The sequence below is a fragment of the Botrytis byssoidea genome (assembly GCF_014898295.1).
Source record: "Botrytis byssoidea strain MUCL 94 chromosome Unknown BBYS_002, whole genome shotgun sequence".
NCBI lineage: Eukaryota > Fungi > Ascomycota > Leotiomycetes > Helotiales > Sclerotiniaceae > Botrytis > Botrytis byssoidea.
In genome coordinates this window covers 865,135-883,443 of record NW_024065843.1, presented here as the reverse complement: position 1 = coordinate 883,443, position 18,309 = coordinate 865,135, and the positions used below count along the sequence as shown (strand labels likewise).

The 18,309-nt window shown below is 44.0% G+C and overlaps 6 protein-coding genes across 6 annotated transcripts; 4 read left to right on the top strand and 2 right to left on the bottom strand.

Annotated features, from left to right (window-relative positions):
• Positions 1–734: 734 nt before the first annotated feature.
• EAE97_001051 (uncharacterized protein) lies at positions 735–3,583 on the top strand (the record flags this gene model as incomplete). The annotated part of the gene is made up of 2 exons (XM_038871561.1): positions 735–1,168; positions 1,216–3,583. Exon 2 carries the CDS (start codon positions 1,856–1,858, stop codon positions 3,581–3,583), a length of 1,728 nt encoding a protein of 575 aa, XP_038737462.1. The 5' UTR covers positions 735–1,168; positions 1,216–1,855.
• A 677-nt stretch (positions 3,584–4,260) lies between these two features.
• EAE97_001050 (uncharacterized protein) lies at positions 4,261–8,843 on the bottom strand (the record flags this gene model as incomplete). Its single annotated transcript, XM_038871560.1, has 6 exons — positions 4,261–5,385; positions 5,504–5,925; positions 5,991–6,537; positions 6,618–7,067; positions 7,327–8,345; positions 8,396–8,843. The coding sequence occupies 6 exons, from the start codon at positions 8,841–8,843 to the stop codon at positions 4,261–4,263; spliced, it is 4,011 nt and encodes a 1,336-aa protein (XP_038737461.1).
• A 1,014-nt stretch (positions 8,844–9,857) lies between these two features.
• On the top strand, positions 9,858–12,316 carry EAE97_001049 (uncharacterized protein; the record flags this gene model as incomplete). Its single annotated transcript, XM_038871559.1, has 2 exons — positions 9,858–12,032; positions 12,116–12,316. The coding sequence occupies 2 exons, from the start codon at positions 9,858–9,860 to the stop codon at positions 12,314–12,316; spliced, it is 2,376 nt and encodes a 791-aa protein (XP_038737460.1).
• Positions 12,317–13,035: 719 nt separating this feature from the next.
• Positions 13,036–14,311, top strand: EAE97_001048 (uncharacterized protein; the record flags this gene model as incomplete). The annotated part of the gene is made up of 3 exons (XM_038871558.1): positions 13,036–13,099; positions 13,270–13,569; positions 13,659–14,311. 3 exons carry the CDS (start codon positions 13,036–13,038, stop codon positions 14,309–14,311), a joined length of 1,017 nt encoding a protein of 338 aa, XP_038737459.1.
• Positions 14,312–14,798: 487 nt separating this feature from the next.
• EAE97_001047 (uncharacterized protein) lies at positions 14,799–16,194 on the bottom strand (the record flags this gene model as incomplete). The annotated part of the gene is made up of 2 exons (XM_038871557.1): positions 14,799–15,711; positions 16,037–16,194. The coding sequence occupies 2 exons, from the start codon at positions 16,192–16,194 to the stop codon at positions 14,799–14,801; spliced, it is 1,071 nt and encodes a 356-aa protein (XP_038737458.1).
• Positions 16,195–16,870: 676 nt separating this feature from the next.
• On the top strand, positions 16,871–17,747 carry EAE97_001046 (uncharacterized protein; the record flags this gene model as incomplete). Its single annotated transcript, XM_038871556.1, has 4 exons — positions 16,871–16,908; positions 16,988–17,046; positions 17,115–17,225; positions 17,314–17,747. The coding sequence occupies 4 exons, from the start codon at positions 16,871–16,873 to the stop codon at positions 17,499–17,501; spliced, it is 396 nt and encodes a 131-aa protein (XP_038737457.1). The 3' UTR covers positions 17,502–17,747.
• Between the last annotated feature and the right edge of the window lie 562 nt (positions 17,748–18,309).

Below are 18,309 nucleotides of genomic sequence, written 5' to 3'. Positions count from 1 at the left end.
GACAGGCAGGTTTATTATTCAAGGGACTTCTTTTCATGTTATATTTGGGAGGTAAGGATTACGCGTAATAACTTCAAGATACAGTGTTCATCCATAGCATAGCCATCAAAGAATGCGATGAGACTATCTTGGGCGACGAGTTCAATAGTTGAACTCGGTTGCGGGATTTGATGATCGAAGTGTTACACTGTGATGATGTACCACCCAATGGCGCAGCGACTGACAAGTAAATATGCTTTACCTACTCAGATTCATCAACGATGGCTTATAAAATCTAAGAACAAATAACTAAAGTTTCTTATCTTGAAAAGAAAGCTTGGTCTTACGACATGAAGAAGTTGTACACTTCCAAAATTCTTCGACATCTCAGCTTCGAACAAATCTCAAAAAGCATGGCAATGAAGTAAAAGTTTGCTGCACTCGAGATGGACTGTAAAAAGGTTGGGCCAGGATTAGTGTTTCGAGACTGAATGGCTCCCATTTCTACCAATTGACGATGGAATTGAGAAATTTTAACACCCCAATTGATTCTGCAGAATATCACGCCCTTATGAAATTCTGGTTGTACGAACAATGACAACCGAGCCTCATTGAGCATTACCAAAATGCGAAAACAATCTTGATGCAAAGACATAAGGCCAAAGCCCCTCAAAAGAAGTCTTCAAATCCATCCGCAGATTCTTGAATTCCTACAAATTCTTCCAATCTTCCAATCTTTGTTATTTTTTCGTGCCATGGCGGACGCCATCGGATTAGGCGCGTCAGTGATTGCTTTTATCGGTCTTGCTGGCCAGCTCGTGCAAGGCTGCGAATATGTCCGTCGAACAATCGATGCAATCAAGGAAGCAGATGGCGATGTCCGAGAACTCCGAAGCGAAGTGAGCTCTTTTGAGCTCATCCTTGACAGCTTTCGCAACGTTCTCCAAGATATGGAAACTTCTGGTGTTCAGTTGACAGCAAGTGGTCGAATGCATGCAGTTCGATCGGTTTTGAATACAGCGCACGAAGCTGTACAAAACCTACTAAAGTTCATTGCGACCAACAAGTTTTCCGGGAGAAAGAGGGATAAACTCAAATTCGTGTTTTTAAGAGAAACCTGCGCGAAGCACGTATCCAGAATCAATAGAGTCAAGCACGACATAGCTATAACGCAGGCTAATATGATATTGTAAGTTCCAATTAATCTACAAGAAGTCCAACTTACTGATCGGCAAGACACCTGGAAAATCAAAGGCTTTCACACGACCAAGTCATCGAGCGGGATCTTAACTCTCTAGCCTCAAATCTCGGCGATTCTTCGAAGATTGTCAGTACGATCCAGCATGGTTGGATGAAGTGCACGTAGCTGCATGCAATACAAAGGAAGCTGTTTCTGTTTTGAAGAGTGATCTTTTTACAAAAATCTATGACCTCTGTAACGTGGTCAACGCAATTTCAACATCGAAATTTACTGCTTCTGCTACAATAGTGTCCGAAACAGCCGGTTATGTCCATGAGGCGGTTCAAAATGCCAGTGCAGCAAACGAATCCATCGAAACGTTAAAAGCCACTTCAGAAGGTTTGAGATTATTGCCAATGGGCATGCCAACATTCGTGAAAAGCATATTCCGCGAAGTCTTGTTGGGGTTCCATCTTGAGACTAAACACAATCGAGATTTTGGGGGGGTTGAGTCTATACAAAGGTTTAAACCTATTCTGGGAACTGGACCTCGACGAGAAGTTGTCCAACAGCGTATCCTAGAAAAGAAATATTCCCGTGCTATTGGTATAGTGACTATGCAGTCTATCATTACAACCTTCAATGAATCAGACACTGGTGCCTCCAACATAGGATCCCTCACTGTCACTCAGACAAATGTGTACCTGTTCCCAAAATCCGGAGTTACTTCAATTAGGTATATATTGCTCTATTGTTGAGCAAGGATTCGCTATTTCGGCATTCACCCCCGAACCTGCGTTACGAGTATACAATAGAATCGACAGCAACGCTCCAATTGTCAACGCTTGCATCTCTGGTAACCTGGCAGAGGTTGGAGAGCTCTTTATAAATGGACATGCCTCACCATATGATCGTCTGTGGGCCGAGAGATCTCTTCTGGACCTAATACTGCGCCAAATTATCGAAATTTTCAAGCATCGATCTATTCCCCCGCAGCGCGGTATCGAAGGACTGCTGTCCGTCTTTGAGGAATTGGTGTACCATGGTCTGGATCCAGGAGTGCCAAGGATAAAAGAGGATAGAGCTGATCAATCGCCGCTCATGACCATAGCTACTTTGTCACCAACTTCAGAGTCAGATACTGAATCGCTGCTGCATTTAGCGCGAATCATAATCAAGAATAGTACCCGCGCTCCACTTCAAGAACATGGCTTGGAGAACTTGGATTGGCAAGTGCAAATTGATGGATCTAAACGTCCCGTTTATGACCTCTTAAAGACCCAGGAATTGTGGCCTCTAGTATGGCCAAGTGCGGATGAAGTTTGGAGTTCGTACCGCACTCATCTCGCCCGTTGCATAAAAAAAGCGGCCGACCGTGATTGTAATATATCTCGATCATGCCCAGGTATATTTAATTACCTCCACGACAATGTTCATTTGAAACAGATAATGAACCAACTGAATCTCTACGAAAACATCTTGTTATTCCAAGACTTAGTTGCCTCGATCGAAAGCTCAGATATGAATACCCAGTTCCATAGAGCTATCTGGGCGGGGTTCCTTGAATACTTTGAGGATTCAGGAGTAGATTTCGACAACCCATCATCATTTTTCACTTCCATTCTACCAGGCCACCTTCACAAGACTCAATATAACGAAAAGGTTTACTTGAATGTAATCTTCCATGCTTTGGTGGATTACGGTTTTGATGAAGATTTTGCTGCGGATTTTGTTGAGACGGATTGTTATTATTCTTTGGCCATACAGCTTCACTTCCTCGAAAAATCACTCTTCGATATTTCCTGGGAATTTTATTCTCAAATTATTTTGCCTAAATTTGAAATGAGACTTTTACAGGATTTAGCTAACGAGCAATGGTTGTCTGGTAACCGCTCAAGTATTGTACGCGCCCTCCATGATGCATATGAGTTTGCCAAAGAGTCTATTGTTGTTTCAAGCTCTTCATACTCTAAAGATGACTCTTCCGACGAATATTACCTCTCAAGTGAGGAGGACGACGAAGAAGAAGAAGAAGAAGAAGAAGAAGAAGGGGCTCCAGATTTTTGGGAAGACAAGGACATGTTTTTGGAGCTTCTCTTCGCCTTAGATAGATCTCCTATCTTATCATCAATACCAACCACAGTGATGGGAGAGGAATGCATATCGCTACTAGGATTAGTCGAAGACTTGGGTATAAATACTACACCATCCCTCACCCAAGATTTATACCACTTCTCCAACGATACAGAAAATGAATCTAAGTCACAATTCACTACTCCAACAACATCTTTACTCAACGCTTCGGACGCCCCTCTACCTCAAACCCCAAATTATAGCAATCCATTAAACGACACGACAACCGAGCTTGTCACAGAAGAGGAAACATGCGGACCACAAGTTGCACACAACTCATTCTTTACTTGACTTCTGTATAACGAAGCTGCCATTTATGTATCAAAGTTCAAGAGCAGGGCTTAAAAGGGCTAGGAATCACATATATATATAAGGCCCTTTTCACAGAATTTGCTTCCTGCAGAAAGCAAAGCGCGGGGGATCTTTGAAGTACCAAGCGGGGCATGTATTATACAAAGAGATTAATGATCATGGGATATAGAATATAGAATAGATGATACGGTATATGGGATATGGGATATGGGATATGGGATATGACTTCCCAGATTATAATAATAAATGATAAATTACAATCTCATCTTTTCGGCGATTCTATATTTGCAAATGATTCCCACGAGATCGTGATACTCTTGGTGGAATAATTTGGAGTGATTAAGGGTACTCTTGTTGCGCCGAGGTCGTTTGGGATTGCAATGATCAAGCTGTAGGTTCTAGTTATGATCCAACGAGATTGAATTGTTTTCCCGTGCATAGTAACTAATACTACAGTTTTCATCAAAATCGCAAGAGTCTGAAGTAATCTTTAACCTGTATGTATTCCTTGTTATATGTATGTCTATCGCCTATCCTTTAACCCGAAATAATGCCCACCTAACTCCGATTCCGCATGCACATATACCCAATTCAATACACCTTGCCCAACCCCTAATGCCTTTTGTATTGCCCTTCAGTATCCCATTTCCCACTCCCTACAAACTAACAGTAACCGTCATACTGTTGCTATGCACCAACAACACTGGCGGTAGGCCCCCGCACAACACCTCCAAATCCCCAAGATACCCCTCACTCGCCTCCCTACTTCCACCCGTTCCTTCAACCGGACTCGGTAAAGTAGTAAAGATAACCGCCGTCTCCTCACTCTGACTCTTAATCAATTGATTCAGAATCAGATGTTGTGCTCTACACGGTAAATCATTGAAACTAAGCGGAATAGATTGCAAAGAGTATGAAGACCGAGTGGGAGAAGGAGGATTGCGGGTAGGATTAGAAGAATTGGATGCTTCGGAAATCCGATCGAAAGAGGGAGAAGAACGATATGCGGATGGCATACGAGAAGCGGATTTTCGAGCGGTTGGTGGCGAGGGTGTTTCGGCGAACATTATGCTAGGGCCGGGGCCGTCTTCTGTGGCCACGCGGGTCATGGGAACTGGTTTTGAAGAAAATTTCGGGGTAGATGCATGTCTAGATATCGGTGGTCTCTTTCCTAGGTTGTGAGGTTGTAGGAGAGATGATGATGCTGATAAATCAGGAGCGGCGGGTGGCTTTTGGGAGTCTTTCAATGATTGCACAGAGCCAGGAAAGTCTAAAACTGGTGATGGCTGAAGACCGAATGGTTGAGGTGAACGTGGTGTTGACACGGGCGCTGAAGCTGTTGGCATCGATACATCTGATGATTTATTGAAAGTATCAATTATCGATTGTCTCGTAGATTGCGAAATCGTAGGAGGAATTGGATCCTCTGCTCCCGCTGCACGCTTGGATATGGGGGGACCACGTAAGCTATCGCCATGGCTTCTTCTTCGTGCAATTGGTTTGATCTCTCCAGCGTGGGTATCGCTGTCTGATTCGAAATCATCAAGATCTCCTTCACTCGCTGCACTTTCGTCATCAGATTCCGGCTCCTCAGTCTGAAGTTCGGAATCACTATCGGAATCTTCGCTAGCACTCCCCTGACTAGCATGTCTGCTCATAACATCGGGCTCTAATCTCTGAGATCGCATACCCATACTAACACCTAAGCCTTTCAGATTGCTCATATTCTGTCGCTTCTTTGATTTTCTTAGCAGCCGCCGGAGTCCAAGAAATCGCTTGGCCTAAGAAAAATTTCAAGATCAGGTCAGTCGTCATCAAAAAAATGAATATACAAGGATAGAAAAACTTGTGAACGATTAAAAGAACAAGAGACAAGAGGTGGATCGAACGAGTGCTTACATGTCTAAACCGTGCACCCTGTTGAAATGATGCGTCCGGCCAAGTTGGGGCAGCATGAAATATGTTCGTTATCTGAGCCAGATCTACCACGGCAGAGGTGGTAGCTCCATGATTCCCACGAAGCTTCTGTATGTCATCCCACCAGTCTTGTCCTTTAAGACATTGTTCGACCTCGTCAACTTGATTGGAGCCAGGAGCTGCACCATTGATGATGATCTCATAAGATGGAATATCTCCTGACGCCAACCAAAATACAAGAATCTCAGCTTCAATGCGCAGATTTTCGAGTAGAGATTTTACCCTGCCTCTTTCCTCTTCCACGTCGTTTTCATATTCGACAAATACAGCTACGCGAAGTTTGTATGCTTTTTTCCAAGCAGGTACAGTGTTTAGGATGACACCAAGTTGGAGTATCAAAGTGTCTATTGCTATGGTTAGCTACCTCAAAGATTTCGAAAGAAGGGAACTAAGAAATTGTGTATCCTACAAGTATCAAAATTGGTGGTCAAAACATTTTGCTTTACATCTCCTTCAGCTGCGATTTCAGCAGACATTTGGATGGGCCAAAGATCAATATACTTCTTGGTGTTCTCAGTATCTGGCAATTCCAGATCTCGAAAACCTTTGGCCACTGCAACGTTGATTTGCAATTTGAAGAGTAGATCTTCTAAGATAGTGACATAGCTTGTTACGCTCATCATGCCTTCGGTCCGGCATAAATCAGTTGGGAGCACTCCTTGCATCTTCTTCTCCCTACTGTTCTGACGCCTATAACGAGGTGGTGTCTTGAATTTCTTGACATTGCCAGATGAAGGCTCGGATGGCTCCGAAATGTCTATCAATGGCTGAGCATTTCTAAGGTCATCTAAATTGTAGAATCCCATAACTGCAATATTCGGCCGCATTCCTCCTAGTCCTGCGTTGAGAATAATATTGCGAGCACCCCATTCAAGAGCCGGAGATATGGCAATATTAACGAATGCTTTGATCTTTGAGAAATCAATATACTTGTTCCACGCTGCTTGCTGGCGACGCTACTCTCACTTATCAGTGAATGTTGCTTAAATAGTATAACTTGTTCTTATGGTATATGAAGCATTGAAGCTCTACTTACAGCTTCTGGCACGGATTGGCTGAAATCATCCGTCACAATAATATGACCAAGGATATACAGACCACCTTTCTTCATGGAGTTGCAAAATTGTATAAGCTTGTATTGTCGGCGTGGGTCATTGACAAGTAAGATAACCTGAGGGCGCCAAAACTTAACATGCTCTTGTTTAAGCTTAAGGAGGTATTTTCGAATTTGATGATAGATCAAACTTTGAGAGACGTCTCCCCAGCTCTTTGGCTCTACGGAATAATGTATAAGGAGGAATAATAGAAGGAGCATGCCCACACATCCTGTTGCATAAAGTCCGTCCACAAAAAACATTGCGACTCCTGACAATATTGCTCCTGCAAAAGCAGTCTGCCAGTTGAAGAAATGGAAACTGGGACGCCAATTAGGTGCAGAACCGATCGAAAGGAGGAAACAGGCTAGGTTCATGACCAGAAAGGTCATCTAACAATGTCAGCTAATGCTACTCATAAAACAATTATTTAGTATAAAAATGAGAGCATGGCTACCGTTGGACTCAAAATATACAAACGAACATTAAACAACTTGAGAAAGTGGGCATAAATGACAGGTGTATACATCAAAATACAACATCACACATCAGGCGAGCGCGATTGTCGATGCAAAATGCAACTGAAATCGGAGACTGAGTGTAGAGAAGGGGGTTTTGTAGTTTCGCATAATTTCGCAAAATCGTACTTACAAGATAAGTCATTGTTACAAAACTGGCGATTTGATTGAGGTCGCCAAGCATTGTTAATTGGGTGACAATGAATGTGAAAATGATGGCAAAAGTAGGTTCATCAGCTTTCTTGGTTCCCTGACTAAATATAGAAAACCCAGGTAGCAAGCTATCTCTTGATATTGCTTGAAGGAGCTTTGCACTGCCAATAATTCCCATCAGCACAGAGAATAAGCTAGTGGACACTTCTCCTGCCAGGATTAATAACCCTGACATGTTTGTCTCTTGAAGCACATTCGTGTTTCTGAGAAAAGATGAGCGAGTCACTGTGGCGGCCATGGCTACTATGACTAGAGTGTACAAGCAGAATGTTGTGATAAGGCCATACACAGTTCCTTTTGGGATGGCTTTGCTCGGAGACTTCAAGTCACCACTCATGCTTGCCCCGGCGAATATGCCACCGGTTGCAGGAAATAAGATCCCAAAAAGGTCCTGAAAAGTCTCTCGGCCATTGATCTGGCTGCCAGCGGCACCTCTAGTAAGCTGAGGTAGAAGATTCCCAGATAGTGTTTGCAGGCTAATGCCCGTATATTCAATACCTAAATTCCGACTTTCGAAAGGGCTAACGACCAATGCAGAAAGTGGGATACTCAATGTGGCGATGAATAGAATAACCAGTAGCCCATTACTGGCTCTCGCAAAGATTCCAGATCCAGCCAAGCATAACAGTGTACACAGAACGAGTACTACGGTAGACCAAAGGTAGCAATACCAGTTTGTTTCAGGCAAGATATGAGCCCAATTACCAGTGTCGGCACCGAAATTTAGCGTGATGCAGTCGATAAGACCCACGGCGTTCATTCCAGTATTGAAAACGAAGCCCAGATAAAAGACGAGTCCAATTGAGCCTCCAAATTCTGGACCCAATGAACGAGATATCAAGTAATATGCACCACCTCCGCGCACTGTCCCATTCGAGGCAATCGCAGAAAGAGAGAAGGTAGTGATAAAATTGATCACGTACGACGCGACAAGCATACCTTGGGGTCCTGTCAATGTTTGCCATGGTCTTGTGCAGTCAGAGACTTACCTAACATGCCCAATAACCCACTTTGTCCTAGAATAAATCCAAATCGCAGGAACATCAAAATGCTCAAAACATTGAGACATGTTGGCACGTACACACCGGAAAACATCCCCAACTTCTCTTGTCCACCAATTGGTCGAGGTCCCAGCCCTGATCTAGGAATCGCTGTACCATTCTTCTTCCGCTCTGCCTCATTATGCATTTGGACAGGCAATGAATTTTCTCCCATAGTACCAGCAGAGTATGGATCCTGACGCTGTTCCTCTTGAGGGTCCGGCGTTTGGTTGTTGTCATTTGCATCGCTAGAAAATGTGTGTAACACTCGATGCGTTAAGGAATTTCCATTGCCAATGTTGAATTTACTAGCAGGAGCTTCACCCTCACACTGGGTTCCATGCTTGCTGGTGCTAGATTCGCCGACGCTGTCAATTCCCTGGCCCGCATTGGGCATTCTCAATGATTGATAGTAAAACCAATGGCAATATCAATACCCCCCTCCAAATCAATGTCTTATTAATTTAAGTGAAGAAATAATGTCAGGTACATAAGTATGTATTTTCATACACTCATTAACAGATACGAGATCTAAGAGATGGTGAAGCCAAGAACAAGGATATTGCCGTTCGACGTCATGTGGCAGGACAAGGAACACAGGTGACAACAGTGAGATGATTGTTCAGGACGAGTTTCGAACAAAGGAGATTCGAGAGAGGGAGGAAGAAGAGGAACAGAGAGGAAGGAAAGAGCTGAATACTTATTAATGTTACCATTTGTACTTGTTGTGTAAGGTTATAAGGTTATAAGGTTATAAAATGGCTCATGTGAAATTCACCCGTCCATACTTTGTCATTAGATATTATTTACTTTTCCTCAGCCCATAGGAATGAGAGATCATTACCCAGATAGAGAGATATCTTGGTATAATACTGTTCCATTACTCGTACTGTTTTATCTATTCAATAGACCAATCGAAATATCATACAAAAAGCATTTCATTCTTGAATTTCAATTGGTTCGTTCTTTTCGAGGTCTTCTTACTCGCTGCACCTCTCCCGATTCGTTGGATGTTGATGTTGGATGTTTGAGATTCTCAGACAAGACAAGGGCCATTTTTTGTATCTTGCAAGATAGCCGGAGACCTTGGTGTGAGCTGAGTATGAGCATGAGATAGGCAGGTGACAACATAATAACATCGTACTCTATCAGAAATTTGTTTTGACATTCATTCTTGGTAAGTGTTCCTACGACAGCACATGAAATATTCACCGGCTCTGTTGGCATATACTGTATATCGAGGCTAACGAAATTCGCCGAAGAAGATTTCCATCTTCCCCATCCTTCATAGGTTGTCTTATACCAGGATTAATACAATACGGCCATTATCATGAGATAAGACCCAGCGAATTGCTGCTCTTCAATCATAATATATCTACAACCTTCTTCACCGACCTCATCTCATATCATCATGTCGACTCCTTCCTCTTCACGACCTCTGCCAGTTCCGATGAGTTCGTCACCATCAGCAGGCTCATTTAGAGGGCGGTCGGGAAGTCCGTCTTCGAGAGATAAATCAACAGCCCGATTAGCTTCACCAGTACCTTCCCATCACGGCACTCCACAGGTTCGACAGATACCTATTCCGAATCAGGCCGCCGCAGATCCATCTGAGAGTGTTACACCTCTCCCTCTGGCTGGCGCAGGTGGTCCAGCATCTTATGCGCCTGGTCCAGGTATCAGCGCGTTGGCTGCTGCGCTGTCGAATTCTATCGGGCAGACTCCTCCTACCTTTGGAACACCTCCCATCCGTTCATTATCACCAGCCGCTGCCGGTAAACAAATACAAAGTACAGGAGCGCATAGTAATTATGGCTCTCTTCCGCGATCGGTACAAGGAGGGCAAGGATGGGCTGGCCCGACAGCCTACGAGGACCCAGAAATTATAAAAAGACATTTAGTACAACAAGGACCTTCGCAGCTAGGGGGTGACGGTGCCGCTGATGGGATCTTTGGTCCAAGCGGACAGTCGCCATCATTCCGTGTGGGCTCTCCGGCCAGTACATCAAAACAGGCAATTGAAACTATAGCGCCTGGGCTAGATGATGATGAATTCTCGAGTCTGCGATTACAAGGTGGTGATGTTACCAGGCCCATATACAGATGGACCGAAGATGCTCACAGAGCAAGCCGATCTCAAAGAAGCAAGAGCTTTCACATCTCGCGACCAGAAGCAGAGAACGAAGTACTTGACATTGGCACAATCAAATTGCCAGGTGGATTCAGACGAAATTATCTACGTCGAGCAGCAGGCAGCCCAACTCCTGATGGCAGAGATGTAGAAGAAGGCGGGGGACTCGCGCAACGACAGCCAAAAATATTTACAAACAATTTCCTCGAGTTTCTAACCATCTACGGCCATTTTGCTGGTGAAGAATTGGAAGAAGACGATGAGGTACTCGGACCTGACGAATACTTTGGATCGGATGCTATCTCTGATGATTATGGTGAAGGTAGTGATGAGGATAGAGAGCCTATGGAGAATAGTGCTCTGCTTACCCCCGGTCGCCGAAAAAGAAAGCGCAAGGAGCGCGCACCACAAGGAAATACCACACCTTTTCAAGCTTCGTTGCTGTTGCTTAAATCTTTTGTGGGTACTGGCGTGTTGTTCCTACCTAAGGCGTATCTCAACGGCGGAATGCTCTTCAGTAACATCATCCTTCTTCTCGTCGCAGCTTTGAGTTATTACTGCTTCGTGTTGCTCGTCAACACGCGACTAAAGGTTGAGGCGTCTTTCGGAGATATGGGAGGTGTTCTCTATGGGAGATGGATGCGAACTGTCATTCTTGCATCGATTGTCATTAGTCAGATGGGATTTGTGGCTGCATATATAGTGTTCACGTCAGAGAACTTGCAAGCTTTCATAGCAGCCGTGACTAATTGCAGAGTTCACTGGGAGGTTTCATGGTTGATCTTGCTACAAATGGCTATTTTCTTGCCATTCTCTCTTTTGCGCGACATCAGCAAGCTTGGGTTTACCGCACTCATAGCAGATGCCTTTATTCTTGTTGGCTTGGTATATCTCTACTATTACGACATCTTCACAATCGTGAAACAAGGTGGTATTTCTGATATCGTCAATTTCAACCAACAAGATTGGACGTTGTTCATTGGCACCGCCATTTTCACATTCGAAGGAATTGGCTTGATCATTCCTATTCAAGAATCAATGAAGAATCCAAAGAAGTTTCCTCCTGTTCTCGGTATAGTTATGATCATCATCAGCGTAGTATTTATCTCTATGGGTGCTCTTTCTTACGCTGCATTTGGATCCCACATAGAGACAGTTGTTCTTCTGAATCTTCCACAGAACGACAAGATGGTCAATGGTGTTCAATTCCTCTATTCGTGCGCCATTCTTTTGTCAACCCCTCTACAGATCTTCCCGGCCATCAGAATCACGGAGAATGAGCTCTTTACCAAAAGTGGAAAATACAACCCTTATATTAAGTGGCAAAAGAATGTTTTCCGCTTCTTCGTCGTTGCCCTGTGCGCATCCATTGCATACGTTGGCTCTAACGATTTAGACAAATTTGTTTCAATTGTGGGAAGTTTTGCTTGTATTCCACTAGTATTCATATATCCGGTATGTCCTCTGAATTCATTGACAAATTCAAATTTAAATCACATACGTTTAGCCCCAGAATCAAGAGACTAACCTTTCATTAGCCAATGCTACATTATCGAGGTGTAGCTAAAACGCGTTTCCGCAAAGGGGCAGATATCATGCTTTGTATCTTTGGCCTGATTGTCATGGTATATACTACGGCCTTGACCATCATCAGCTGGACAAGTGGTGGTGATAAAGTTCCAAACGTTGGATATTGTGATAGAAAAGACAGGGCAGGAGGAGAATTGCCATTGTTCTAAATCGCACACACGGCTCGATCACACAAGTGGTGGGAAGACAAAGGGCTGTGCTTGTATGCATGTATAAACTGAATATATACATACATATGGATGGGGCATTCTTTTGTCATTGTTTATGGTACTAGATCTTTTGAGTTTTTTCGGATGGTATGGCTGGATTGGGTGCATAGCGTAGCATTGCACTGGAAATTGATATCTCTTAGTTTTTCTTTTCGTTCTCTTTTGTTTTTGCTTCACAGTTATAAATGTCAGGATCAGATTGTTATAATATTCAAATTGGCCTCAAGGCTTTCGTAGCATTTGATGATGGAGTGTGCTCCTCGGTTATGGATGTATCATTCACCATAAATCCCCACAAGTGAGCTCGTTTGGTTCGCATAAACAGTTAGCAAATGACTCGCAATCAATTAATTAACCTTCATTCTGATTAGCAGATTCTCAGACTGCGCCTATGGCATACTATCCAGTTGCGGCCTTTACACAAAGAGATGACTTCACAATGTCCTAGTTCTCAAATCCCTTCTCACAAAGGGTAGCGAAGAATATTAAAGGTAGCGTCTTAGGTGCTAAACAAAGGAACGATTGTGCTATGTTCAGATTGTATGTCTCTTGCGTATCCAAGAGATGTCTATGTCTTTCTAGCTCTTACCTATTGCTGTCAAAGTTATACGTATTTCCAAACTAGTTTGAGCTTTTATCTTGAACATACATAAATAGTCATGGCTGGTGCATCTCCTCCTCCTATACCTCCTATACCACTCCCAGGCCCCCCGGCGGGAACGCGTAAGTATACTTGTTCTTTTGACTGCATATCGCTCGGCCCTATTGCCAAAATTATTGCCAAAATCCAACTTTACGTTTCATCTCCCACATCATCCTCACTGACTAGTCTTTTGATTCCACCTTCCCCACAATCCCCCCCTTGAACCCCCAAAACTTACCATCCAATACAGTAATCAACGGCGCTCCAGCCAGTCGAATCACCGCCTCCATGAACACCCTCGCGCTACTCTCCATCCTCCGCAACACAACTCTGCGTCCCAACCGCAACCTGCTCGTCGGACCCCGTCGCATTATAAACGAAGAAGCATGGCTCGCAACCCAAGTCGGCACTCTCCAAGCACGTCCCTGCACTAATTGCAGAAAGGGAAATGGTCCGTTTACCGATTGTGTGGTGGCTGATGGCCATTTCAAAGAGGCGTGTACGAATTGCTATTATGGGGGGCAGGGGAGTAGGTGTTCGTTGAGACATGGTATGTTTCCATTCTTCTCTCTCTCTTTTAAATAGCCACGCAAATTGGAGAGGAAGACTCGAAGTTGAAGCTAATTTGGGAGTAATTAGAGCATCAAAACGCAGTAGCTCATCTGCAAGCAGAAGCCGAAGATGCTCCTGATATTCCGGGCATGGCGCCCGCGAATAATTTCGGTGGCCAGCTGGGTGATTTAGCTGGAGTGGCTATCGGTATTGCTCAGCAGGGTATTGGTGCTATTATTATACCCGCGCAAGGAGTGCCTCCTGCCGCGAATGTTCCCAGTGGGGGAGGAACCGGTGGCCCGAAACGTATTGCGCCGTTGTTGGTGGGACCGGTGGGTATTGGGTTGGCTGGTGCGGCTGCGGGGGCTGCGGCGCTTATAGTGGCCCCGCAAGGCGCTGGCGTATTTGGGGGGACTAACGCTTCTAGAACGCGTGCTGCTAGAGGGTTAAGTGATGCGGAGTTGGAGGCGCATAGGATTAGGTTGAGGGATGAGTTGGCGAGAGCTTCGGCTGAGTTGGATGCTGTTAGGAGAGAGCAAATTAATAGGGAGGCGTTGGGGAATGAACACGAGGAAGAGGAGGAGGAAGATGATGAAGATGAAGATGAAGATGAAGAGGAGGAGGAGGAGGAGGAGGAAGGGGAGGAAGAAGAGAATGAAGATGAAGATGACGATGAAGAAGAAGAAGTCGCCGCGCCGCCAGCCAAGAAACCGAAGCATGGAAAGAAGATTAAGAAATGAAAGAGTAAAATATTTAAGGGTTCAACGACTGAGGTTTAAACAAGAGAGGATTTGGCGTTGTTAACTTGGAGTACGAACCGTTAAGAATGACGATATCAAGTTCCATCTTTCTACCGTCTCATTCTGCTTTTTCATACACTTCCACTTTCCTCGATCTTTCTCTTCACACCCTATCCTAAGCTGCTTACCCCAGAATCTTTTGTCGCACTGTTCTTTCTCAGTTCATGGAATTATTGGAAAGTAATTTTTTTATTGCAGGTAAAAGTTTTTGGTTATATAAGGCAGTATTATTATATCCAGAAAAAACATCAGATATCTGCATCATGAGAACTGATAAATACAAAGCACCACCCTTCGAGAACTATACACTGAAAAGAAATTCGTAAAACTGCATGAGATGAGACCACATACCCAATCTCCGATTAAAATTTGAAGCTTTGATTTAGAAGATCATAGGGCATCCCAAACTTATGATATCCAAAGTGCCTCACAAACGACTTGATCCCTCTCGAATCAATTTCCTCATCCCCTCCCTCACTTCGATTACAATATCACGAGCATCCATGGTCTCTCGAACCAACCCAACGCCACTGCCAGCGTATGTGCACAATCGTCCCTTGTTCCCATAGCCTTCATCTCCTCTTTTCGCCTCGTCTTCATAAAGCTCTTTATTCTGCTCCATACTCATACCGTTCGCTTCATCCCAGTAGCTTTTGTTAACTACTCCTCTTCCATTATATTCTTCAGGCCAGCCTGCTGTTCCCCTCAATCTATCATAAAGGGTTGTTCTCGTGGTTGATACACCACCATCTTCTGCTGCCAATACTGCATTTCGGTAACCCGTCGGTATCACTGCCTCAGAAGAAGCCAAAAATCGTGTACCCATGCATATCCCACTAGCACCCAACATAAATGAAGCTGCTGCTCCACGTGACTCGACTATGCCACCAGCAGCAATGAGAGGTATGTGTGAATATGCGTTTGAACGTAATGCAGATGTGCATTCAGGAAGTAGGGAAACGATCGAGGAAGAATGAGCGAGACCGTGACCACCAGCATCAGAACCTTGAATAACGAGTACATCAGGGTCACAAGAGTGAGCAGCTGTCAGGGCGGAAGAGACGGTGCCGACTTGGATCCAAATCTTAGTAAGATTGCCTGTGAGCTTCCGGATTGAATCTGTCCACTCCTGCAAATCCGAGCTAGTGTGCGGCGCGAACAACCATACCGCTGCAGGGGGGTATGGAAGGGGAGCGAGAATTGACAGGACGTGCTCGAGATCACAACCCCAGACTATAAACCCGATTCCAATAGGAAGAGTATCTCGATAGCTTCCGGGAATAGGATTATCTGAGAGAGAATCTTGTATCTCTCTGATTTCGTCCGAAAGGGTGGTGAGACTGGATGGTTTCTGGTATTAGTTTGGGCATACTTGAATTTGTGCATAACGTAACTCAAAGCGAGATAGAAAAGAGTCCGAGTTGTAATGAATAAGAACATATTGCGATGAACAATCACTGGATAGTGTACTCTCCCAACGCTCGATGGTCAAGTGTCTCAACTGTCTATCAGTGGCATAAAAGTGGAGTATGATAGACACAGTACATGATCCAGATAGCTCTCCTCTAGTGAGCCCATCTCGTCTATACTTATTATGAGATCTTCTCTGGAAAAAGCAGTGATTTGCGCTGAGAAGCGAATATAAAGAAAAAGGAACTAGCTCACTCGTGACCAGCAGCAAGGAAACCGAGACCACCAGCTCTAGATACAGCTAAAGCCAAAGCAGGCTTTGATATTAAGCGCATAGGAGCAGATGATATAAGCGGATAAGTTGTCCATGGGTAGTCCTTACGGAGCGTTTGTTTGTGGTTAGAATGTGACATGATTCGATATGATCCAGATTCCTGTAGCTCGTAGATGCGAAGTAACTGGAATCAATGCAATTTTCGATGTCTGAGGATGATACGAAGAAGCTGGAGAGCCTTGAAGATGGAAAACAGGGGATATCTATTTGGATTCCATGTACAGCGCGATAACAAAATAAGGACTATGCTGAAGGTATCCTTTGAAACGTGTTGTATAATTTTAAAACAAATATGAAGTGATAAAAAACACTCATAAATACTTTATTTTGCAAAAGAAAAGAAAAATGATGCGGTCGGTCGATGGGCTAGATTGTTGACTTCACAAATGAAGAGGAGGCTGAAAGAGGCTGGTGTGAGCCTCGGCCGCTTCTATGATGTCCCGCTATACCCAATTTGTGTTAGCCTTTCGGCAGTCTTGGCATTATCTTTGTCACCAGCTTCACAAGTCTATATCTTCACTGACACTGCCAAACTTACAACAACGCTGCTTCTTACTGGTCCTGTCATAGCTCCTTCCATTCTTTCTTGGATAACGTATCATACCTTACACCAATTGAAATATCAGCTTTAATCTTCAGACGAGCACATTATACTTGAAATACATTGTAAGTTCCTTCCTATTTGTAGCAAAATCCACAATGTCAAAAGAGGCACAAAGAGGAAATGATCAAAAAGAACAATTACTAAAGCAATTATGGCCGCCTTAGGAAACATGTCTAACGCGCCTGAGAGGTATATCTTATCTCACAGCTTTCATAGCTATATGCGCCCCGCGCGACGATGAAGGATGGAAGCTAATCATACACAATAGATTCGAGTTATTCATTCTTGGAGATGGCGAGAAGAAGTGTACTGAGGAAGCTGATACGCGTAAGTTGTAGATTAATTGCGCAAATGGGCTCTTCTACAGCAGATTATGCTAATGAACTATTATCCAGGCACCCCCAACTCCTCGATTTTTACCTTCAATAAAGAAGACCACACTCTCGCCAACATGTTGCGTGCTCATTTATTGAAAGATCCGCATATTATATTTTCTGGTTATAAGAGTATGCCTACCACACTACTAGCCCAGTTCCATTATACCAATGGCTGGCCAGGCTTTTTGGAGATTCTGTACTAATTGGAGGCGCATAGTTCCTCATCCCCTCTTTTCCAAATTCGAACTCCGAATCCAAACTGATGGTGAGATAACTCCCAAGGAGGCTCTTGTCGCCTGTTGCCGTAACTTGGTATCCGAACTTGAGGTTTTCAGCCGCGAATTTACAAAGGAGTTTGAGTTACGAAAGATGGTCAGCGGTGACGTCGCAGCTGCCGACAAATAATTCATTACATAAATGGATCACTATCTGGAATCAGGGATTGAGGCGTTTTCGGCAGAGGAAGGGAGGTAGTATGGCGCAAAATGGTATGGGGTTTTGAGGTTCCATCATGATTTTGGTTGGTTACATGGAGCTACACAGTGGATATCTAATTCCTCAGGGAGGAATCCCCGCCAATTTGTTTGCATTGACATTTAAGTATTTCAGCAATCGCAAGAGATATGTTTCCTACACTGGATCGTCTGTGAGTTAGTAGTCTATGAGGTGAAATAAGTGCGCGCTTCGTGCTTGAAGAGGGAGCCGGTGCGGCGTCGTCAAAGATAACCATTTAAGCTGAAACAGAGAAAAGAGAGGTGATGGATCCGTGGCTCTGCAGGCACACACATATGTGCAGCTTTCCAATACAACTACTGCTGGTCATGGCTAATAGGTGCAACGACAAAGGTCTATCTTCCTGACATAGTCCTTACCTGCTATTCATGAATCTGAGTCAAATATTGAAGGTGGGTACTACTCTATCCGTCAAGTATACTCGCAGACACCAGTGGAAACTCGTCTATCCGATTCAATTCAGTGGACGCATATCTGAGAATTTCGCCTGGAGCTCAATTTCTTTTTGGAACCAAATGGTCTTGGATATAGGAACAAAAATGCGGGAAGGTGCAATCAGGTATAAGTACGAATCCGTTACCACGAGTATCCAGGTATTTTCATACATGCACAAGCACATCTAGGATCTAGGTATCAAAACCGTCAAGAATGATGAGAAAAATTATGTACTACTGAATGGCAATGGCTGTATCGCAAATCA